Source organism: Aulonocara stuartgranti (genome assembly GCF_965226115.1).
Source record: "Aulonocara stuartgranti genome assembly, chromosome: 3".
Taxonomy (NCBI): Eukaryota; Metazoa; Chordata; class Actinopteri; order Cichliformes; family Cichlidae; genus Aulonocara; species Aulonocara stuartgranti.
Window position 1 is genome coordinate 72667634 of NC_138941.1, and position 25795 is coordinate 72693428.

Here is a 25795-nt window from a genome sequence, read left to right on the forward strand (position 1 = left end):
GAGCGCTGATAGACCAGGCCAAACACCTGGGCAACCTGACCTCTGTTAGTGTTCTTTGTTTTTTCTTTCTCTTGGGAAGTACAGGAGAATGACTACCTTTTAAAAGATTTAATTCATTTCAGCAGTTGAAATTCACATTGAAGTTCCAGCATGCTGGACCTCAATGTGAATCAGCGATCTGCTTCACAAACAGGATGACCCTGTAAGTGGGCAATACAGTATAATACCACAACAAAAACAAATACTATTATGACTCTTTTCTGGGAAACATGCAACCAGTCCTGCCATCTCCTGACTGGATCTTCTTCTGCACTTCATCCATGTCTGACCTCGTCTGCATCTGCTCCTTCCCCTTGAATGAGATTTCCATCTCTAACCTTGCTACATTAATATTATCTAGCAATTCTCGGTCTGTTGTTTTCTACTTATTATCCAAGTTTTTGTAACCATCTGCTTCACCCTGCTGTAACAGTTCGTCCCAAACAGGCTCCTTTGCGCTGCATTGTGTTGTGTTTTTAAGAAGACTAGGAGACTCAGGTTGATTGACCAACCTAGAACTGGTCCATATTTGTCTTACAGTACCAGAGGTAGTTCCAGGACACACACACACACACACACACACACACACACACACACACACACACATTACAGACACACATTACAGTGTTACCTTCAGTCAAATTTTATTCATATAGCACAGCAGTCAGCTAAAGGTGCTTTATATTTACATCTTCTATTGTAAGGTAAATACAATAATACAGTAACTCATTAAAGGCATACGGCTTGTATACACACGTGGTGAATGAAGAAGAAACACTCAGTACCCAGCAGTCTACACCTATTGCAGCATAACTGAGGGAGGATTCAGGGTCAGCTGGTCCAGCCCTAACTATATGCTTTAGCAAAAAGGAAAGTTTGAAGCCTGATCTTAAAAGTAGAGATAGTGTCTGTTTCCTGAATCCAAACTGGAAGCTGGTTCCACAGAAGAGGGGCCTGGAAACTGAAGGCTCTGCCTCTCATTCTACCTTTAAATACTCTAGGAACAACAAGTAGGCCTGCAGAGCGAGAGCGAAGTGCTTGATTTTATATCTGACATTTCAAATACATTGGATTGATTTTAAATATTTTAATATTATAAAATGACGAAAGGAATTATGTTAATTTCGTAAAAATCAAAGATCACATTCACTGAATTCAGATGAAATGATTCATCTTAATCTAGTATCTACATGTTAACATTTGTTTGCTAAAGGACTGAAGAGGAAGAAGTTTACAAGGAATCATTTAGAACAGTTTAAAACATCAACTGATTGAATCCATGAATCTGAAAACCTGTTTCTGAGTGAACCAGACAGACATGTACAGACTGAACTGTTCAGCAGTCGGTGTTTCTCTCTAACAGGAGGACACTCTTTACACTCAACTCAGCACAGATGCACCGAGCAACCAGGATTGAACCCAAACCCAGGATAAAGAGTTTCAGTGAATGTTGTGTTGAAGGTGTGGAGGTGGATCAGAGTGTCAGAGGAGACTCTGTAGAAGGACAGAGTGCCAGCAGGACAGTCCACATACACTGCTACTCTGTTAGAGACAGGGGAGGGGGAGGAGGAGGAGATGAATGTCACTCTGTTATTGTACGTGACATAATGAGGATCATCTTCAGAGCAGATCAGACTCCAGGAATGATCGTTCCATCCATACACGCAGTCATAACTGTCTCCTTTTCTTCTGATTCTTCTGTAACTCACTGATATCTCAACCGTTTCTTTCCACTCGACCTCCCAGTAACAGCAACCAGTCAGACCAGTACTACACATCAGCTGATAAAAATAATCAAATCTGTCTGGATGATCAGGATATGACTGAACCTCCTCCACATGTGTCATCTTCCTGTTGTTGTCAGACAGTTTAATGTGTCTGTTCACTGTGTTTGTGTCGATTGTGAGTTGACAGGAATCTGATGGAGAGAACAAACACAATCCAGCTGCAGTTATTGATCCATCATCTGTTCATTGATTAATACTTTGATGATAACTCCTGACATCAGAGATGTGAATGAGTGATGTGAAAGTTTGATGATGGTTGAATGAGTGCTGATTTGTTTTCATGAATCACATTAAAAACACACTTACACTTCCTCAGACCTGGTCTCAACCATCGGACTCCAGCAGGCTCCACCCTGAAAGGAGGAGGAGGGTCAGACCAGCACAGTCAGCATGCACACATGGACATTTACATGGCTCTCATACACATATTGTTAGACACTGATTAAGGAACAGTCCAACATTTTTACAAATTCTCTTCAATCCATATGTTGATCAAACTGATGATGATTTTGACTGATCCTGGATCTGTCAGTACACCACTGTGTTGAAAGAAATATGACTGATTCAAACTGTGACCTTCATCATCTTTATATTACTCTTCTGTTTAGCTGGATCAATGCTGTGATTGCAGCCATTCCTCTCTCTGTGAGGAATGGCTCTCTGTGAATGCTAATGGCCTAATCTGTCACCATCTTACAATGCTGTGATTGCAGCCATTCCCCAACTCTTTGTGAATGCTACTCAAGGCCATTGATCAGTGGAATCATATTTTGGGGATTTACTTACCTGGATGATTCACTATGTGTCAAGACATTGGACTGTTTCCAGTTTCATTATTGTATATTGTGTATTGGCTTTTAAAATCACATTGCTACTTTTGTCTATGAAAAGCACTAGAAACACATAAATCCCTTACTGCAGGGCTGCTTTTCTTTAAGCCTACAGAGAACATCTCCATGTAGTTCTCAGTTTCTACCACAGCCGTAAAAAAGAATAGTGATTTTATTCTTTTGATAAAGCAAGCCCAACAGTTCCCCCTGGTTCCAGTGGTTGTTGTGTTCTGGGATAAATATTTCCTTAATCTGAACTGTTAATAATACTGAGATATGTTGGTCTCCCTGGAGACCTCCTATCCTTTATGGATTGTTTCATGTGACATGTGTATGAAACAAACAGGAAGTGAGCGAAGGCCACAGGAAATGTTTCCAGGTCTCTATCAGACATTCCCTCCATACCTGAGAGTGTCCAGTGCCCAGCTTGGATCCTTTAGTCCAGCCAACAGCAGCTTCATTCCTGAGTGACCTGGATGATTGTAGCTCAGGTCCAGCTCTCTCAGATGGGAGGGGTTGGAGCGCAGAGCTGAGGCCAGAGAAGTAAAGCCTTCCTTTGTGATCAGACAGCCTGACAGACTGCAGACACACAAAACAACAATCCATCTGTGAACAATGATTTTCTGTATTTCAGATACAATAACATTATTCAATATCTTTGTGTAGTATTTATTTTTTATTTATTTATACACAAAGATATTTCCAATGAAAACAGTCTTCAAAAGGACCATCTACCATTACTGGTGGCAGAGTGAGGGCAAGAAGAAGGGATGATCTCAGAGAGATGAAAAAAAAAAAACAATAAACAAAATACAAACTAAGGACCTAAACTAAAAGTAAAGACCTTAAACTAAGGACAGTGATAGTTGGTAGGATTTCTATGTTATGTAACTTGCCCAAAAATAGTGTTAAGGCCGGATATGTGCTACCCGTTAAAGGGAGTGAAAAACAGGAGTAAATTTTTAAAGAGGAAACGGGTTAACTCTATAGAGGCTGTTTCCAAAGAGTGACAAAAGTAATGTAGGAATTTTTTACCAGAAAAAGTTAATTATATCTGTTTTTAGTTCACACTAGTTATTGAGGGAGTCAGTTAATTAGGTTAACTAAGAAAATTAGTTAAAAAGGGGGTCTGTTGGGATTTAAATATATATTCTTAATGCTTATTTTCTGATTATATTGTTTTATGTATAGGCCTTTATAAACCAGGCCCAGAGGTGACAAAGAACTAAGTCAAAGGGTGAGAAGTTGCCCTGGCAATAGACTTTAGAAAGAAGAAGTGAAGAAAAGAGGAAGTTTAGCGCAGAGCTGCACCAGAAATCTGACACAAAGAAAGAAGAACTGAGTAAACTGAGGGTGTGTGTGCAGGGGCGGATCTAGAAGGGTGGCATGGGTTGGCAAGTGCCACGCTAAAATGATCTCTTGCCACCCCAAGTGCCACCCCAGTTTTTCATATGACACTGTTGTTTATTAAAATAAGATAGCATTAACAGTTTGAGCGTAGTTACAGTCAACAGTGAATATAAATACTAAAACTGAATATATTGGATAGTGTCCCCCCCCTCCACCATTAACAAATGGTTCAGCCCAAAGCAGGACCGGCCAGAGCACATTTTGAACAACACCATGGGAGTTTCGGATTTTACACAGGTGGTTGGATGTTACACTCTGGAAATGGAAGGAAGGTGAGTGTTATTAACCCTCTGTGGTCCACGGACACGCTGCACCTCCAAATCACATGACTGATGTAAGCTGATATAAGCTGCAGTCGTGCTCTAGTCTCTATTTCAGCCCGTATTGAAAGTTCGGACTTCAAAGTTTTTAAATTTTAATTACAGGCCAGTAAATCCAGAGTTATGATAATATATATAAGCCACGCTTTTTTCTAAAAACGCTTTTGTGTGTGTGTGTGTGTTTTTTAAGCGTTTTCTAAGGACAGCGCGAAAAAAAAGTAAAGAAAGGAAAAAAAGCCACCGCTTTCCTGTCGGTGGAAAAATGTACCATGTCGACCAATTTTAAAAAAAAGTCAACATGTGGGATTTGATTGTTTAGGAAGAGGGAAAAGTTTTGGGAGTGATGGTAATGGCAGCGAGACAGAGCCACCCCATTTGATTTCTTTGCCACCCCAAGAATATTTCTCTAGATCCGCCCCTATGTGTGTGTGACATAGCCAAACTAGACACATACAGATTCATCTTGTGATTTTTTTTCAGAGCTGTGGGTGCATGAGAGCGCCTAACAGCTTCCCATTCTCAGGAATGGAAATAAAGATCATGAGTTAGAAAACTTTGAGCTTTGAGTTTTTCTTTGCCTCCAAAAGTATGCAAAGAACAGAATTTAATAGAATATAATATGGACAAATTGCCCCAAATCTCTAACTTTACTAGTGTAACATAATTTTCTTTGAATACATCACAAAAGAAATGTGATTATGAAAAATCTCAAACAATAATTCAAAGTCTAATAAAATTCTTTAAAGGTTCACTTTTATACAACAATTGAATGTAGATTTTAGATGATAATCAGTAGAACAGTTTGAAACCTGACCTGAGAGTTTCCAGTTTAAAGTTTGCACTCTTTAATCCAACAGACAGAAGCTTCACTCCTGAGTCCTGCAGGTCAGAGTTACTCAGGTCCAGCTCTTTCAAACTGCAGGACTGGGAGCTGAGAACTGAGGACAGAGCTTCACAATCTCTCTCTGAAAGGCTACAGTGACTCAGTCTGAAAGATAACAGATTAGTAACCATTGAAAAAATAATTTGTTTTTAAAGTGAAATTTTGAATTATTATTTTAGCAATATCTAATACTTTTTTTTCTCTGGACCCTGTAATTCCTTTAGCCAAAACATTTAATTTATTAATTCTTTCATCAGATGAAAAAAATATATATAGCTTGGTCTGACCTAAGTGTATTCAGTTTACAGTCCGGACTCTTCAGTCCATCACAAAGAAGCCTCATTCCTGAATCCAGCAGGTTGGAGTTACTCAGGTCCAGCTCTCCTAAACTAGAGGACTGAGAACTAAGAACCGAGGACAAAGCTTCACAGCTTCTCTCTGAGAGGTTACAGCCCATCACTCTGAAAAACAAACCAAACAAAACTGCTAAAGAGTAATCAGGACTAAAGGACTAAAACATTTGGCAATAATAATTGTATTTTTTACCTTGATCTTTAATTCATTTTTGACAATTCATATATATACATATATATATGTATACACTCAACAAAAATATAAACGCAACACCTTTGTTGCTGCTCCCATTCCCCATGGGATGGACGTAGAGACCTAAAATTCATTCCAGATACACAATATAACCATCCCTCCCAAACAGTGGTCACAAATCAGTCCAAATGTGTGGTAGTGGGCACATCTGCTATATTGAGATAATCCATCCCACCTCACAGGTGTGCCACATCAGGATGCTGATCTGACATCATGAGTAGTGCACAGGTGTACCTCAGACTGCCCACAACAAAAGGCCACCCTGGAATGTGCAGTTTTGTCTCACAGCAAAATGCCACAGATGCCACAAGCAATGAGGGAGCGTCCAACTGGCATGCTGACAGCAGGAATGTCAACCAGATCTGTCGCCCGTGCATTGAATGTTCATTTCTCAACCATAAGCCATCTCCACAGGCGTTTCAGAGAATATGGCAGCATATCCAACCGGCCTCACAACCGCAGACCTCGTGTAACCACACCAGCCCAGGACCTCCACATCCAGCAGGTTCACCTCCAAGATCGTCTGAGACCAGCCACCCAGACAGCTGCTGGAACAATTGGTTTGCACAACCAAACAATTTCTGCACAAACTGTCAGAAACCGTCTCAGGGACGCTCAACTGCATGCCCGTCGTCCTCATCGGGGTCTTGACCTGACTCCAGCTCGTCGCCGTAACAGACTTGTGTGGGCAAATGCTCACATTCGATGGCGTCTGGCACGTTGGAGAGGTGTGCGCTTCACGGATGAATCATGGTTCACATTGTTCAGGGCAGAGGTGTTGCGTTTATATTTTTGTTGAGTGTATATATATTTCATTTGATCTGACCTGAGAGTTTTACACTGTGGACTCTTCAGTCCGTCAGACAGAGGCTCCTCTCCTGAATCCTGCAGGATGCTGTTACTCAGGCCCAGCTCTCTGAGATTGGAGGTCTGGGAGCTGAGAACTGAGGACAGAGCTTCACAGTTTGTCTCTGACAGGTTACAGAGACTCAGTCTGAAAAAGTAATGCAGTTTGGGATTAAACTAAACAAATTTATATAAACAGTGTCCCGATTAAAATGTGTCCAAAAAGAAAATTAGCTAAAATATCAGCTTAAGAGGAAAATTATTGTTCTCGGGTAAAACCAAAAGTAAAGCAACAAGGAAAATGTTTTTTTTTTTAGCCTCACAATAAGGCATCCTTTGTAGTGCTCTACCACAGTTTTTGACACCTAAATTCAGCAGTCTAATGCCTTATTTTCCAAAGCGTTAATGGTACCTTTTCACAGGTCCATACTGGTCATGGCATTCTGTCACAATCTGTCAAGAATCGCACAGTTTGTGGAACAGGACTGACCCAAAGTGCAGGATGCAGAGGACATGTGGACTAAAAAAAAGCAAGCAATTCTTTGACTGATAGAAGTCAGTAAGAAATTAAATATCCAACTGAATACAAAAACACCACAAAGACTGAAAGGGAGGACAGAACTAACCAGCATAGAGGAATCAAGGGTGAGGGAAATGAGACAAAGTTGTAGAAAATAAAGACTTTTTTCTTAGAACTGGCAACATGAACTACAAGCAACATGAGGAAAATGATTCAGTTCACCAGCAGCTGGTGAAATTTGGGTGATTGTACAAGTAAGGCCGAATGTAGCAGAGCAGTATTTTGGAAATGAGGTAGAACTGAAGAGAGAACAGTGCAGTAACAGAACACTGTTTTTTTCCATGTGGTTTTGGTATGAACAAAATGTTTTTGAAGAGTTTATGTTTAGCACTTGTGTATTCACTACAGGGTGGGTCTGGACATTACTTTCTTACATTACTAGTTTTTTTGTCAGAAATGCTGACAATCGTTGCCGCTACATATGCATTAACAGTTGGATTGAGTACTGATGATAATGTAAATGTTTTATATATTTTTAAAAAACCCTGAACCATTACAGCTGTTTTCAAACTGCTTTATGTTAACTAGAATAACCATTTACCAAATAAAGGCATCAGCACATATTTACTTACAGAGATTTATTAGAGGCATTGACCTTTGGCAGCAGCTCCAGAAGAACGTCATCTGAAGAAAATGTCTTTGGGTCTACATCTTTTTTTGACGAGACTAAGATTAAGACCAGAGCTGACCACTGAGCAGGGGAATAATTACGTATGGAGAAACGTCCTAAACTCATGTACCGCTGGACCTCCTCCACTAGAGAACGATCATTCAGTTCATTCAGACAGTGAAACAGATTTATGCTTTTCTCTCCTGACAGATTCTCGCTGAGCTTCTTCTTGATGTACTGGACGGTTTCCTGATTGGTCTGTGAAGTATTTCCTGTCTGTGTCTGCAAACCTTGTAGGAGAGTCTGACTTGTCTGCAGTGAAAAACCCAGGAGGAAGCGGAGGAACAGATCCAGGTGTCCGTTTGGACTCTGTAAGGCCTTGTCCACAGCACTCTGGTAGAAGTGAGATGCTGTTGTTTCAGGCTTCTGGGAGGTGGTTTGTTGCTCTTCCAGCAGATTGACTCCGGAGTTGATGAAGGTCAGATGGACATGAAGAGCAGCCAGAAACTCCTGAACACTCAGATGGATGAAGCAGAACACCTTGTCCTGGTACAGTCCTCTCTCCTCTTTAAAGATCTGTGTGAACACTCCTGCAAACACTGTGGCTGCTCTGATGTCGATGCCACACTCTTTCAGGTCTGATTCATAGAAGATCAGGTTTCCTTTCTGCAGATGATCAAAAGCCAGTTTTCCCAGAGACTCAATCATCATCCTGCTCTCTGGACTCCAGTGTGAATCTGTTTGGGCTCCTTGATCAAACTTGACCTTCTTCACTTTGGCCTGAACCACCAGGAAGTGGATGTACATCTCAGTCAGGTTCTTGGGTAGCCGCCCTCCCTCTCTGGTTTTCAGCACATTCTCCAAAACTGTAGCTGTCATCCAGCAGAAGACTGGGATGTGGCACATGATGTGGAGGCTTCGTGATGTCTTGACGTGAGAAAGGATTCTTCTGGCCTGCTCCTCATCTCTGAATCTCTTCCTGAAATACTCTTCTTTCTGTGAGTCAGTGAACCCTCTGACCTCTGTCACCCTGTGAACACAGTCAGGTGGGATCTGATTGGCTGCTGCAGGTCGCGTGGTTATCCAGAGGTGAGCAGATGGAAGCAGTTTGCCCCTGATGAGGTTTATCAGCAGCACATCCACTGAGGTGGACTTTCTAGGGTCAGTTAGAATTGTAGTTTTGTGGAAGTCCAGAGGAGGTCGACACTCATCCAGACCATCAAAGATGAACACAACCTGGAAGTCTTCAAAGCTGCAGATTCCTGCTTCTTTGGTTTCAGTAAAGAAGTGATGAACAAGTTCCACCAAGCTGAACTTTTTGTCTTTCAGCACATTCAGCTCTCTGAAAGTGAATGGAAATATGAACTGGATGTCCTGGTTGGCTTTGTCTTCAGCCCAGTCGAGAATGTATTTCTGAGTTAAGACTGTTTTTCCAATACCAGTCACTCCCTTTGTCAGCACCGTTCTGATTGGTTCAAGTCGTCCAGGTGAGGCTTTAAAGATGTCTTCTTCTCTGATTGATGTTTCTGGTCTGTCTCGTTTCCTGCATACCTTTTCAATCTGTCTGACCTCATGTTCTTCATTGACCTCTGCAGTCCCTCCCTCTGTGATGTAGAGCTCTGTGTAGATATGATTCAGAAGGGTTGGATTTCCTGCTTTAGCGATCCCTTCAAACACACACTGGAACCTCTCCTTTAGTGTAGATTTAAGTTTGTGAGGACAAATGGCATCTAGACGTTTTCAGAGAAAAAACAACAAAAAAAGTACAACATAAGGTACTGTTTAAAAAAAATGTATAGACAATTTAAATTCCATATATCATCATTGTTATGTGTTGTTCTACTTATTTTGAAATTAGTAAATTCTTTACACCAGCAACTTAAATCTTTAGGGAAATCGACTTACTTATCTGCAGACGGTCAGCCAGCTCATCAAACTTCATTGTTCTCATGAAGTCCAGGGTGATTTTCACAAATGCCTCTCTGCTGCTCCTCCTCTGCTCTTCCTCTTCCTCCTCCCTCTGACTCTCTAAGCATTCTGGGTAATCTGGACTCAGAACCTTCTGGATCTTCTTCAGCTCTTTCTTCACAAAGCTGATGATGTTGTCCTCCAGCAGCTGGAATAGAATACTTCATGAATGACCCAATTATACTGAAATCATGGAGCCAAATACAGATTATCCACTGTTGCATAAAGAGCAGCATGAAGTTGTAAAAGTAAGTGTTCAAAGGTGCTTGCAAAGAAAAGCGTTTGGACTTCTTTAAGTTGCTTGAAGATGTTTCACCTCTCATCCGAGAAGCTACTTCAGTTCTAAGGTCAAATGGTGGGGAGTCCCAGATTTAAACCTAGTGGGAGAATATCCCCCCAAAGAGGGACAAAAGGACCCCCTTATGATCCTCTCATCGCCTGAACCAAGGTGTGAAAACTGGTGTGGGAATGGGTCCCAATCAGCCAGGGTTTTGGGTGAGCTTATTGTGAAACCTGGCCCCACCTTATCGTGTGAATTCCTGAGGTAAGATGGCCCAGGATGTGAGTGGGCGTTAAGCGATCTGGGGAGGGCACTCAAAACTGGATTATAGATGGCAGACAGTTGGTGTCGTAAACCACCGACACTGTTCAAAGATGGTCGCTCACAGTGGACATAGATGGCTTCTTTCACTCTTTCAAACCATCTGTCCTCTCTGTCCAAAATGTGAACATTGGTATCCTTGAAAGAGTGACCTTTATCCTTAAGATGCAGATGGACTGGTGAGTCTTGTCCTGTGGAGGTGGCTCTTCTATGTTGTGCCATTTGCTTGTGAAGTGGCTGTTTGGTCTCTCCAATGTAGAGGTCTGGGCTAAAATAGGTGACATGGGGGAGCCCATGGCGCAGCCATGTTTTTGTCTGTAGAAGCCTTCGTTGTATTTGAACTATGTTGTGGTAAGGCAGAGGTCTAACAGTGTGCAGATCTGATCGGGTGTGAAGTTGGTCCTGTCTTCCAAGGAGCTGTCGTCTTGTAGTCGTTTTCTGACCGTTTCCACGGCCTCTGTGGTGGGTATGCAAGTTAAGAGAGACTAAATCAAAGGACACCATGGTTTCATCTGGATCCAGGGTAAGTTTCTGGACCTTTCGGTGAAGTCGGTGGAGTTTTTGATGTGGGTGTTCCCCACAAGAGGTGCAAGGATGGTAGCAAAGTGTTTTGCAATGTTATAAGTGGCTGAGTTTTTGCTACTTACTATGAGTGGGACATCTTCCTTGTGGATTTTAGGAAGTCCGTAAATGCAGGGTATGGCAATCTCTCGATAAAGGCGGTGATATGTAAGGCGGTCAATGATTTTGTCCTTTTCAAGGTCCTGAAGGCAACCTATAACTTTCTTTTTGTAGGGGCTTGTGGGGTCTTGCTTTAAGGCTTCGTAGGTATTGTTGTCACTGAGGAGAGTAGTGATCTTTGTGTGGTAATCTGTAGTGTTTAGGACCACGGTGCATCTTCCCTTATCAGCTGGTAAAACAGTGATGTTGTAGTCTTTGCTCAGGGAAGCGACGGCCTTCTTTTCTTGTATTGTGAGGTTGGATGGAGGGACTTTGGCACTGGAGAGGGTGGCTTAGACTTTAAAGGAAGCACTCAAAACATGCGGTTATCCTAACTAGGCGTTCATAATGTCAGCAAAGAGGCACAGAAAAGAAGATAGACCAGACACCAGCAAGGGAGGACGCAACAAAATTGTCATCCCCTATGTAAACTCAGGAGAGTTTTCTCCAAGCATGACATCCCGGTGCATTTCAGACCCAGCAACACACTCAGACCAAAATTGGTTCACCTGAAAGACAAAACTCCTAAACACAAACTTAACAATGTGGTGTATGCTGTACAGTGCAGCGAGGAATGCCCAGACCTCTAGATTGGAGAGACCAAACAGCCGATTCACAAGCGCATGGCACAACACAGAAGAGCCACCTCCACAGGACATGACTCTCTTCTTTGGCTCTCGGAGGAGGCGGACACACTTTTTCTCCTCTCCCTTATCTTCCCTGCTTATGTCCTTGTCTAGTCTCGTGTTTTTTTTTGTTTTTTTTCCCTGGAACATTCTCTCACAGTCTGTTCTCTAAAACCTAAAAGAGGAATTATGGATTGGATCAACTGGTCCCTAAATGCAATAGACACCCCTTTCTCAACGAGAAGTTTGTGTCATGGTCCTGGGCCATGTGGGCCCAGTATTCTTAGTTTTCATGTATTTTTGTATTTTGTTCTTTATTTAGGCCATGCTTCCTGGGTTGATCTGTTACGTTGTTCCTTATGTGTTTTCCCGTTGTGACTCTCACCCCCTGTGTGCCCCTCTGTGTATCTGAGCCCTCGTCTCTCCTTATGTTTTATTCCATGTTTCCCCAGCCCGTTATGTCTGTGTTTTCCCCGTGCTCTCTCTCCTCCTGTCTGAACCTCTGTGCACTTCCTGTTTACTTTGTGACTCTCACGCCTGTACATGTCATGTTCAGTTCACCCCGCCCTGTCTCGTTATGATTATCAGCGTCACCTGTGTTCCCCGTGTGTTCAAACTTTCCTCGTTTACCCTGTGTGTATTTCTGTCTGCGTCTCCCTCTGTTCGGCGTCGCGTTCTCCCTCATGCCGTGTGTGGTTCTCCCCGTGTCTTCCGGTATATGTTACTTTAGCTTTTCCCAGTTTAGTGTAGTTTTGCATTGCTTTTGTATCATCGTTATTGTTTATCACCTGTCAGCAATAAAGCTGCATTTTGAGTTTATCCCCCGTGTCTGTGAGTTTGCAATTTGGGTCCTCATCCTGCCTGCCACACGGCCGAATCATGACAGAAGAACGCGACCACGATATGGACCCAGCAATTCACAACCCCTCCGCTGACCTCCGGGAGGATCTGATTTATACAGTGGAGTATCACTGTCAGGAGTGGGTGGTGCTGCCCGAGGGTGAGTACCGGGAGACCGTAGCCGTCCGCCTACAGCGGATGGTGTCCGGACTCCCGTGGCTATTCGGCGCGCTCCACCCCCACATCCAGGACTTCCTCGTCTCCACTGTAGGCGTCCTCCCGGAGCGGTCGCTCCTGTACGAAGAGCCGGAGGATGTTCAGCCCGGCCCGCTGACGGATTCGCGGCCCGGCTCGTCTCCTCCCCCTTCCCGGAGAAAACGGCGTTCACGTCGTCGCCGTTCCCGAGCAGCGGAGCAGTTTTCACCCCTGGGAGAGAGTGACCGTGTGTCACACTCTCACCCCGAGCCTTCGGATCCCGGACTTCTTAACCCGTGCACAACTGTGAGTGGCTCTGTTTTTTTAACACCGGACTCGGATAATTCTGTCCCCTTTTGTTTGGACTCCGGAGACACTGTACAGCGACGCACCACCCCACAGCCGGACACTCGGACTTCCAATTCACCTGCTGTGGTGAGTGAGGACTCTGTGTCTTTTCCAGACATAGTGACTGTTCGCTCAGGGGCTGTGTTTTGTGTGGCGGATGTCGACGCGAGCTGCTTATCGCCGGTGCAGCCACCAGCAGCCCAGTTAGCCGCCCCGCAGACACACTCAGCTCAGTTAGCTCCCCCGCAGCTACTCCCGGCTCAGTTAGCTCCCCCGCAGCTACTCCCGGCTCAGTTAGCTCCCCCGCAGCTACTCCCGGCTCAGTTAGCTCCCTCGCAGCCACCCTCAGTTCAGTTAGCTCCCTCGCAGCCACCCTCAGTTCAGTTAGCTCCCTCGCAGCCACCCTCAGCTCAGTCTCCAGTGTCCCCCTCAGCTCAGTCTCCATTGTCCCCCTCAGCTCAGTCTCCAGTGTCCCCCTCAGCTCAGTCTCCAGTGTCCCCCTCAGTTCAGTCTCCAGTGCCGCCTGTAGCGCAGGCCCCAGTAGCTCCAGTGCCGCCTGTAGCGCAGGCCCCAGTAGCTCCAGTGCCGCCTGTAGCGCAGGCCCCAGTAGCTCCTGTAGCCCAGTCCCCGATAGCAGTATGGTCCGCTGGTCAGCTTAACATTCAGCCAGGGGTCCCAAATCTCCCTGGCTCTGCATCAGCTCCTGCTGGGAGCCCGGATGAGCTCATCCAGGACTCCGCGGCTCCCACGCCGCCATCTACCTCATCCGCTGGAGGGTCCGAGGGGCCCGTTCAGCCTCCTGTCTCCGCTGGAGGGTCCGAGGGGCCCGTTCAGCCTCCTGTCTCCGCTGGAGGGTCCGAGGGGCCCGTTCAGCCACCAGCTGCTCCACCGGCAGCCTCGTCCACGTTCGCTGCAGCTCTAGCGTCTTCATCTTCGCCTGGCCCGGCTTCATCTTCGCCTGGCCCGGCTTCATCTTCGCCTGGCCCGGCTTCAGCCTCGCCTGGCCCGGCTTCAGCCTCGCCTGGTCCAGCCTCCGAGTCTTCAGCCTCGTCTGGTCCGGCCTCATCAGAGTCTTCAGCCTCGTCTGGTCCTGTGTCCACCGGGCCTCAGCCAGTGCGCCTGACACTGATGCGCCGCCGCTGCCTTCCGCGCGGCCGGCCCCCTGAACTGCTCCGTCGTCTCCTTCGTCGCCGCCGCTGCCTTCCGCGTGGCCGGCCCCCTGAACTGCTCCGTCGTCTCCTTCGTCGCCGCCGCTGCCTTCCGCGCGGCCGGCCTCCTGAACTGCTCCGTCGTCTCCCTCGCCGCCGCCACTGCCTTCCGCGCGGCCGGCCTCCTGAACTGCTCCGTCGTCTCCTTCGTCGCCGCCGCCATTGCCTTCCGCACGGCCGGCCTCCGGACCAGCTCTGCCACCTGTGCCACCCGCCTGGTCGGCCCCCCGACCGTGTGACCCGTGAACTCTTGTGCCTGTGGGCTCTGGGTCGGCCCCCTGAACCTTATTTGGACTACGGTCATGTGCTCCTGTGTTTTCTGTTGTTTGTTTTGTTTCCCGTTCTGGTCCCTCCGTCCTGGTCCCCCGCCTCCCGCCCTGGGTGGGTTGTTTTCTGTTTTAGTTTTGTTTCTCGGGTTTGGGCTGTCGGGAGCCAGCCCTTTAGGGGGGGGTGATGTCATGGTCCTGGGCCATGTGGGCCCAGTATTCTTAGTTTTCATGTATTTTTGTATTTTGTTCTTTATTTAGGCCATGCTTCCTGGGTTGATCTGTTACGTTGTTCCTTGTGTGTTTTCCCGTTGTGACTCTCACCCCCTGTGTGCCCCTCTGTGTATCTGAGCCCTCGTCTCTCCTTATGTTTTATTCCATGTTTCCCCAGCCCGTTATGTCTGTGTTTTCCCCGTGCTCTCTCTCCTCCTGTCTGAACCTCTGTGCACTTCCTGTTTACTTTGTGACTCTCACGCCTGTACATGTCATGTTCAGTTCACCCCGCCCTGTCTCGTTATGATTATCAGCGTCACCTGTGTTCCCCGTGTGTTCAAACTTTCCTCGTTTACCCTGTGTGTATTTCTGTCTGCGTCTCCCTCTGTTCGGCGTCGCGTTCTCCCTCATGCCGTGTGTGGTTCTCCCCGTGTCTTCCGGTATATGTTACTTTAGCTTTTCCCAGTTTAGTGTAGTTTTGCATTGCTTTTGTATCATCGTTATTGTTTATCACCTGTCAGCAATAAAGCTGCATTTTGAGTTTATCCCCCGTGTCTGTGAGTTTGCAATTTGGGTTCTCATCCTGCCTGCCACACAGCCGAATCATGACAGTTTGGGCTTGGGTGAGCCTGAGTGCTGAAGATATCTACCTATTCGGAACCATGGTAACAGGGTTCTGGCTGATCAGAGCTGGCTTGGCCCTGACTTATCGAAGAATTAGGAAAGCGGAACCGGCTGTTCAAACTCCCACAAGGTTGCCCGCTGGGATTGGAATAATGGGAGAGGCGTGAGTTTCTCAAAATAGGCTCATTGAGTCAGCACGGATAAGATCTTGGAGAGGCTACGGCTGCTGTGAATACTCAGAATAAGATCTTTGACTGCAGACTGGATACATCTCGGAAGGGCTAGCCCGGAATAACATCTCTGGGCGCAAAATTGGATGACATCTCGGGGAGGCACACTGCTGTGAGTTCTCAGAAGTCAGCTCCTTGAGCACAAGAAATGACAACATCACAGAAGTCAAGTATGGCGAAGCTCGCGGCTCTCCAACGGGAGATTGAGAGACCAGTGTTGGACTGTAGAACTGCTTTGAAATTCATATGAGCTGTTCGCACTAAAGTAAAAAATAACATCACTTATGCGGATACCCCTTCGGCGCCAGCTGCAAGGCCGGAGCTGAACAAAACACCCTGATAACGACTGTGTTTAGTCTGTTCCTTCCCATTCCATGCAAGGCCACCTGGGTTGGCTGGAAGACTGTTTACTTAGCCTGGCAGGGTGAAGGACACTGTCTCAGCTGAACTCTGGACACGCACACACATACATACCGTATTTTCACGACCATAAGACGCACTGTACTAAAAGGCGCAGTCTCAGTTATGTGTGCCATTACTGTATTTAACACACACATAAGGCGCACTGGATCATAGGGCGCATACAAGTACCGTATGCGTATTTAAAAATAAAGCGGGAGCAAACCTGAGTTCGGTACCTTACTCACATTTTTATTACCAGTAATCATCATCATCAACAACACACAAGCATACAAGTGTGCGTATTTAAAAATAAAGCAGGAGCAAAACAAAGTTTGGTACTCACATTTTTATCATCAATCAAACCCATCGAAGTCCTCATCCTCTGTGTCTGAATTGAACAGCTGCGCTAAATCTCCATCAAACATGCCAGGTTCACTTTCTTCACTGTCAGAGTCACTTTCCGTGCCGTGCGGCTCCTCGGAAATGATGCCGGCTTTTGTGAAAGCTCGAACAACAGTGCCAGCAGACATGTTAGCCCAAGCATCTACAATCCATTGGCAAATTGTGGCGTAACTCGCCCGGCGCTGCCTTCCACTCTTAGTGAAACTGTGGTCTCCATCGGTCATCCATCGCTCCCAGGCCGCTCGCAGCCTTACTTTGAACGGGCGGTTCACACCGATGTCCAGCGGTTGGAGTTCCTTTATCAGGCCTCCCGGAATGACAGCAAGCTCACAGTTCATTTGTTTCACTAGTTTTTTCACATCGGCTGTGAGATGGGCACGCATAGAGTCACAGATTAAGTGCAATGGTGATGCGTGGAAAAAACCACCTGGTCTCCTTACATACACCTCCCTCAGCCACTCTTTCATCATTTCCTCATCCATCCAGCCCTTTTCATTTGCCTTAATGATGATTCCTGCTGGAAACTTCTCTTTAGGCAAAGTCTTTCGCTTAAAAATCACCATAGGCGGCAGTTTCTGTCCATTAGCATGGCAGCCAAGCACAACAGTAAAAGAAGACTTTTCATACCCTGTTGTGCGTATCGCTAGCGTGCTGGTCCCCTTCTTCTCCGCAGTGTGACTCACTGGGATGTCAAAAGTGAGCGGGACCTCGTCCATGTTTGTGATGTGGCTGGGCTGGATGTTTTTGTCGCCGATGTGTTTGCTGCAGTAGGAGCGGAAGATGGCCAGCTTTTTCTTATAATCCACTGGAAGTTGCTGCGCTACCGTAGTCCTGGTGCGGATGGAAAAATGGCACCGTTTCATAAAAAGTGAAAGTGCTTTTAGCCGAATGGTGACCGTCGAAACGCTTCTCCCGCTCGTTCTTTGCTCGATGATCCACCGCTCGAGTCTTTCCTCCAACTCGGGCCACCTCGCCTTATGTCCGCGGAAACTCAGCTGCGTTTTCTTGACCTGCCGGAGCTTGTTTTCTAGCTTCCTCCATTTGCGAACCATCGATTCGTTAATCTTAAATTCTCTCGCCGCTGCTCGATTTCCATGTTCCTCCGCTTAGCTGATGGCCTTCAGTTTAAACTGTGCTTCGTAAGCGTGTCTCTTTGCCATTTTCAGGGTTGTTAAAACAACGATGTCCTGCATAACGCACATACCTGTTCTTTTATACAGGTATGTGCGATAAAGTCAACGCACACACTTCACCCTTTAGCGTTCTCGTGGTGTTCTCTACTACGTCCTCATTACAACACACAGGGCACACTGCGCTATAGGGCGCGCCGTACTTTTTGAAGAAAATCTAAGACTTTTAAGTGTGCCTTATGGTTGTGAAAATACGGTATACTGATACTGATAAGCACTCACCGACGCATCGCCCTCCCTACCCCGGATCCAACGCCACCTCCAACGCTTACCTCCCCTCTGATGTGGACATCGGGTCAGTTGGAGGCGCAGTCGAAAGATTGCAGTGATCCCAGATCGGATGTACACACTGGAACTCTTTCCCATGTTGCTTGTCTGTGTTTATTGTGCTATGGTGTGTTGATATCTGTGCATTCCTGTATCATCCTTTTGTGTTACACATTTCGATGTTTTTTTTCCTCACTACCTAGCCTGACCTGTCTCCCCAATGTGATGTTTGTGTATTGTATAATAATAATAATAATGGATTGGATTTATATAGCGCTTTTCAAGGCACCCAAAGCGCTTTACAATGCCACTATTCATTCACTCTCACATTCACACACTGGTGGAGGCAAGCTACGATTGTAGCCACAGCTGCCCTGGGGCAGACTGACAGAAGCGAGGCTGTCATATCGCGCCATCGGCCCCTCTGGCCAACACCAGTAGGCAGTAGGATAAAGTGTCTTGCCCAAGGACACAACGACCAGGACAGGTCAGGTATATACGGTCGGCAAGGTCTGTCATCTCGGTTGTGGGCAAAAGACCTGCAACTGACAAATAAAGGCTATCTCATCATCTCATCTTAGCAGTCCATCTGCATCTAAAGGTCAAAGGTCACTCTTTTGAGGATACCAATGTTCACATTTTGGACAGAGAGGACAGATGGTTTGAAAGAGGAGTGAAAGAAGCCATCTATGTCCACTGTGAGCGACCATCTTTGAACAGAGGCGGTGGTTTACGACACCAACTGTCTGCCATCTATAATCCAGTTTTAAGTTCCCTCCCCAGACGCCTTAACACCCACTCACATCCTGGGCCATCTGACCTCAGGAATTCGCATGATAAGGTGGGGCCCGGTTTCACAATGAGCTCACCCGAAACCCTGGCTGATTGGGACCCATTTTCACACCTTGGCTCAGGCGATTAGAGGATCATCAGGGGGTCCATTTTTCCCTCTTTGGGGGGATATTCTCCCACTAAGTTTAAATCTGGGACTCCCCACCATTTGACCTTAGAACTGAAGAAGCTTCTCGGATGAGAGGTGAAACGTCTTCAAGCAACTTAAAGAAGTCCAGACGCTTTTCTTTGCAAGCTCCTTTGACTACGATGACCTGGATGACTGAGAACTTTCACAGACGAAAGTTTTGTACATGTACAGACCATAAATATGAAGTCCAGCTGTGTTTGATGCTGCTGGGCAGACTGACCCCTCGGAACCTCTGAGCTCTCCTGATCCACTCTGTGGAGGAATCATGAAGAGTTAGTCCCCATGAAATCTGTCTCCAGAGAGACAAGGAAAGGAAAAGACACAGGTGCTTCTAGTGATGTTCATCTCATCAATATAATTTAACTCTTGAACAATATTTAGCTGTTCATCCAGTCCAGGAAAAAAGTAGCCAATCTGCTGGCTTATATTCCAAGAGCAAAGCAAATTAGAGCTTGTAGTGTATCCAGCTGATATTTTGAATATAAGCTCCTGTGTGATTCCTGTGTGCCTGTTGAGTTTGTTTTGCCCATGATTAAGCTTATTTTTCTGTGGAGTTAATTTCTTTCATGTTTAGTTCCTCAGGGCTTTTCGTCTCTACTTTTTTTTGTCAGAGCCCTGCTCTAAATACTGTCCTAGATTTAAATAGTTTGAAACACTAGATTTAGAAGTATTTAGCGCCATCTTTTGCTGTTACAGAAGATGTCACCATGTAGGTTGCTGCCAATAGATTTACAAAACATAATGTTAGCTAACTACTGACAAAACTGATATCGCAGTGAAAAACAAGTGAAAGTGGAGAGTATATCCTTGTTATGAACATAAATTCATTGTTTCAGCAACTCGGCATTGAACTTGATATTTAGTTTTATTGTTGTTGATTCTGTAACTAGTCAGGAAATAATGTAATGTAAGTCTATTGGCTGCAGGCTCAAATGTTCAAAGATGGCACTAAACATGTTCTAAAACTTTGAACATTTATTTTTTGTTTACATCCAGCTTAAGAGACATAGTTAAATGTATTACTGTTTTTTTTTTAGAACTCTCACATTTGTGTAAATTTACACCCAGTTACAGTCTTCTTTTCAACAACATCAGGTAGTTATTTACCTCTCAAAGATCCCAAAAAGTTGATTTTGTTCATCTGGATGTAGCATTTTCAATGGAAGAAACATTTCGTCACTCATACTTCATTCTCAGCTGACTGCAGGTTTCCTAAGCCTTATAAACAATACCTTTGTACAATGACTGAAATCTCCACAGAATGAACAATGGGCTGTGAGGTCAGTTACTTGATCATTTATATGCAAAATGTCATGACCATTGACCAAGAACCATTGATCAGGAAGTCTCTCAATACTCAATTTGTTGTGGTTTCTGGTAAACAACAATTAAGTAAAACTTTCTTTGTTAGTCTTGGACTTTTCATGCTGTGCTAGTTGGATTGTCTTACTGAATTCAAACACCCTTTGAGGAGTATTCTCATCTAGAAGCATTGTAAGTCTCTGTGGCATCCACTCCTCTTCAGATTTTAGCACATTAATGATAAAATTTGTTTCTTTGAAACATTCATTGAGGAGCTAGTTCTGCGTCTTCCTAAAGATTTCTTGTTGCTCCAAGGCCCTTAACTGAAGAGCTCATCTGCAGACTTCTAGGAGTAATCCTGTTTTGTCTGCATCTGAGGCTGAACAACAGGTGGTTCAGGCAATCAACTATCTTATGTGCTGTTTGCTCATAGTCATATTAGCTTAAGCCAGTACTTGACAAAGTGGGTTAAAATGTCTTGATTCATGGTCAATAATCCAAGAAAGTAAAGAAAGTAAATCCAAAAAGTGTCACTTGGATGAGTGACAACATGTTTCTACCACTGAAAACACAACGTCCAAATGAACAGAATCATCTTTTTGGGATTAACTTAAATGGATGACTAAGTATGCATCAGGATACCTCTCAAAGACTTCATGTTACTAACAGCTCACCTGTATGCTGCAGACCCATGATGTTTAAATTCAATGGGGTCACGTTTTGACTGTTTACTCCTTAAGGACATACAGCTGGGTCCAGGTTCATTTATACGTTTAGTTCCTCGTTTTCTCCTGGATGTTGTTTGAGTCAATGGTCTCCTACAGAGATAAATTTTTGAAACCATGAAGGATTTATAAAAATAAAAAATAAAATAAGCATCATCATTTAAATCAGACACTGTACTAACATGAAAGAGTGTTACTAACAGCTCACCTCTCTGCAGCAGGCGGCTGTTGAAATTCAATGGGGTCACGTTTTGACTGTTTACTCCTTAAGGACATACAGCTGAGTTCAGGCTCATGTTTACATTTAGTTCCTCGTTTTTTTGTGTATGTCCTTTTAGCCAGTGGTCTCCTACAGAGATGCATTTATGAAACCATGAAAGATTAATAAAAAAATAAAACAAAATACAACGAGCATCACCATTTAAATCAGACACCTGGCTGACATTCAAATAGTTCATGTTAATAACTGCTCACCCCTCTGGAGCAGACACGTGCTGGTGTTTAAATTCAATGGGGTCTCGTTTTGAGTGGTCACTCATTAAGGACACAGAGCTGGGTGGAGGTCCAGGTTGGTTCCTGTGAATAATGATGGAGCAGTGATGCGAGTGCTGAGCTGCGACATGGAAAAGAGTCATGGACAGTTAGAGATGGTCATCTCACCTCTGCGCTTTGGTCTGGCTCTCATGTTCCCCACACAGAGTGGTTTTAGAGGGAGGGGCTCCCTCCTCTCTGTCTTCACACTGATCCATGCGGCTCAATTCACATCAGCTCACACACACTTTCTACCTTCACCTGCAGAGGAAACACAAATCATTCATGTGCACATAACAACATTTTGAAAAACATTTTCAAACATTTCTGCCGATCCATGAAAAAAACCTTTAGGGTCATTAGAGCTAAAAGCTTCAGACTAACTATTCCTGCTGAGTTTGCAGAGAGCTGTAGACACACTGATTCACTGGTAATACGAATCTTCAGTTCAGGGTTAATGTGAACAGCCAGTCAGAGAGAGGAGGAGCCAGAGCTTCAAAGTAAGAGAACTGGTCTTGAATTCAGTTCATGCCAGACTGGTGTTTTCTGACTGTGTAGCTTTAATTTAGACTGAAGGAAACATTTAGTGACAGCTCACTGTACTAGGATTTTCACTGAGAGAGGCCGAGTGAGTAAATTAGAAATGAGTACATCAGGGCACTCACAAATTCACATGAACACTTTTTCTATGCCAAAATCTACCCAGATGTGATCTGGTTCTGGATCTCAGAGCAGAGCCTCACACATTTCTGGTTCTGGGATTTTAACAGAGAAAAGCAAAACTGTCCCAATCTGCAGAGTTCACAAACTCTAGTTTAAAGAGTAGGAATCACATGCAGACATTAAAGCTGATTATCGATGTTTGCATCTAGGGAAACATTCCTCACATGTTTAAACTAGAAAAACTAGAAACTGCATGCAGCATAGTTTCAGTTTGCAGCACGCACAATCTTTTTGAAGCATTAACAGCAACAAAAGGTTATTAAAAGAGCTGTAGACAGACACACACAGACACACGGGTGAGCTGTTTCATGGAAGGAGGAGGGACTCTACCTGAAGTAGGACAGGTTGGAGGAGGCAGATTTTCAGATGAGTTACTGAAAATATGCCTTTATGTGGTCAGATTTAAAGTAGAATTCAACTTGTATCATTTAATTCAATTATTCACCAAGCAGTTTTGGTTATTATTAAAATAACATAATGAGTTTGTATCTTTCAATAAACTGATAATTACTAACCCTGAAAAATAATCGATTTATTATGTTGTTGTAAGCCCATGAACACCAGACAGAACTGCATGAAGCTGGTGATCAGGATGAGAATTCAGAAAACTGTTGAAAAAAAAAAAGCTCCAAGAGCTGCTCAACTAATATACTTTTTTCAACATTTACAGTTAATACATGAGCGAGGCACAAAAATAGAATTGTAGGATTACCAGAGGAACAAAACACCAGCTCCTGGTAGACAGAGCCGTTGCCCGAAACTGCAAGGCCAGACTGACCAACCTGTGCACTGCCTGGATTTATTACAAGGCCTGACTCGATGCCCCACACTTGGAGCTTGGAATGCCTAAAACTGTACAACAGGAACCCAAGACTCTTCACCAGGAACTCAATGTGAATGTGGTGAACAACAGTAGAGGTCAACTTCAAGCTAATGGCACAAGTCCCCATCAAGTGTGGGACCCACCAAGAAGAGGCTCTGTCCACACTGCTGTTCAACAGCAATGAATAATAAATAAAAGACCTCATAGTCTATCAGCCCAGAATAAAGTGTGTGTGTGTGTGTGTGTGTGTGTGCGTGTGTGCGTGTGTGTGTGCGTGTGTGTGTGTGTGTGTGTGTGCGTGTGTGTGTGTGTTCACTCCAGAAAAATGCTGTCTGACTACTCAGACTTAAGTCAGAGTAAAGTTCACATGCTTTGTTAGGGTGGTCACTCAAAAAGTTAAATAAAATATTACACATTACTGGTTTCTTTTCTTAAAAGTAATGCAGAACATTACTTAGTTACTCACTGGAGTAAGTACATATTTGGGCTTAAAAGAAAAGATGTTTCTGTTATTATGCAGCCTTTTATGTAAGAGCTGCATAATATTGCAATATCTTTTTTCCTGTTCTCACTTGCTCTACCTGAGCAAAAAAGCTTTGCTTTTTTTGTGAAAATACGGACTTCTGTTATTGTTTGATTTTTCTTTTGTAACTGGGGTTTATATTTTAGTGTATACTTTTTGTGAATTTAGTGATTAGAATAAATTTATGTGATTATAAGTTCAAAATAATAATTTATTTTCTGTCTTTATTCTAATCCAGTTCACCAGTTGTCTGGATGCCAGTTCAGTTCCCCTCCTTGTCTCTAATCCAACGTTCTTCTGATTGTTGGTTTAAAATAGAATCTGGTGCTTGAAGACGCCATCTCGTCCACCCACTTTGGTGGATATTCAGTCAAATGAACAAAAGTTTTTCTCTATTGTTAAATCTATGTTGTTGTTTTTTTGTTTTGTTTTGTTTTTTGTTTTTTTAAAGGCACAGAAGAATTACAGATGATTGACGAGCACCTTTGAACACATCAGAGAGGAGGAGACCGAGTTTTGGCTGTGTTCTATTCCACCATCCTTGATTGGAAATATTGCCTTTAGCAACATTAACTGGCTGAGGGTGGTGGTAGCTAAATATAAAGCTGACAGAAAGATTGACGAAGAGTAGCTATAATATCATCAGAATTAATAGTCTTTACTGATAGAAAAATAATCCATGTGCAGACATCAGTTCTTTCACAGACACAGGCATAAAGAGATGTTTCAAAAACCTTTAAGGTATAAAACATTAGAAAGATCCTTACAATATTTACATACAATCCCCATAATATTGTTTACAATAGAAAAGAAGAGTAGAAGTGGATCCTGAGCTGTTCATTTAAGTCAGCATTAGTTCCCTCACTGGCTTCCATGATATACATGAGGAATTAAAATGTTTTGTGTGATGTTACCGAGTTCACCAAGTGTCTGATGTATAATGACTCTGATATCAGATAATCAGTACTGAGTGATGCTTATTTTTCATTACTTGAGCTTCTGATTGCATCCTGTGTGACGATGTTAACCTTTACATGACTACCTGCTCTTAAACAACAACAGTCTTTTACAGAATAATGAACTGACTACTGAGACCAGACTAGAGGTGCAAAGAGTCAGTGGGCCTCTGGTCTTATCTAAGAAATAAAATTCACAAAGGGACACAAAACCACCAAAAATCATCTATCAACAGTTATTTGTGTTTATTTTAATACAACTGACATAATTTTAACATGTATCTGTTCAGTTATTTATTTCATGAAAACGTACCACTGAGTGACTCTATAAATGTAACAAAATACTATTTTCATTAGCCGGCAGAGTTTTGAAGCCAAATCCAGGACAACTGGCTCAAATAACTTACAGCACACGTTCATTCAGACTTAAAACTGTTCACGAGGAACAAAATTCAAAATGTTTATCAAAAAATCCAACGACTATAAAAGAGGGCAACAAACAGGAAAACACAAGAGACCACACTCTGACCAACGATTAATGACTAAAAACTTCAAACACTAGAAGACGAAAACTCAAATCCACTGATTAAAACACAAAGTACAAAGTGAACATGACAGCGACACAACGCAAAAACAAATCCAAATACTTTCCTGCACAATATCCCAGCCTCCACATGCAGATATTATAAAGTTCATTTAAAAAAAATGCAGTAATTGTTCATGTTGTTTGTAAACTTCTAGATTTCATTTTCATTAACTTTGTTTGCAGTAAACCTGACCTGAGCTGGAGATGATTCACTTTCTGTTTTTCAATGTCACTTCAGTAAAACCTGAAAGTCGACTTCTAAGAACAGAATGATTATATCTGATTGTTTCCAGTTAAAGAAGGAAAAACGTCCCATGAGTGATGATCAGTGTCAAACAGATTCATTTAAACTCTTTATCACAGTAACAAATGTTTCAGTGCAGAGTTAACCAGTATGGATTCCACTCAATCAATAATCTATAATCATGTGGATTTATCTTCAAGTACAAGAGTGATCCAAAGTTTGTCCTGAAATAAGAGCTAAACATCTGGTCCTAATATTACAGAGCAGAAACAAACAGTAAAGTTCCTAAAGACAAACTGTTAAAGGACGACACAAAGCAAACTTACAGTTTCTTCAAACAGATACTCGAACAACAAGCTCCAATCCACACTTGGACAATAAACACAGAC

At 43.8% G+C, this 25795-nt stretch overlaps 1 protein-coding gene across 1 annotated transcript; it reads right to left on the reverse strand.

The window, feature by feature from the left end:
• Positions 1-694: 694 nt before the first annotated feature.
• On the reverse strand, positions 695-25795 carry LOC309703467 (NACHT, LRR and PYD domains-containing protein 3-like). Its single transcript, XM_082528301.1, has 14 exons — positions 25733-25795; positions 21681-21812; positions 21495-21596; positions 21229-21369; positions 20970-21113; positions 19167-19245; positions 9817-10027; positions 7874-9641; positions 6702-6869; positions 5557-5730; positions 5201-5374; positions 3062-3235; positions 2133-2179; positions 695-1957 (listed from the first exon to the last, which is right to left on the reverse strand). The coding sequence occupies exons 2-14, from the start codon at positions 21767-21769 to the stop codon at positions 1425-1427; spliced, it is 3804 nt and encodes a 1267-aa protein (XP_082384427.1). The 5' UTR covers positions 21770-21812; positions 25733-25795; the 3' UTR covers positions 695-1424.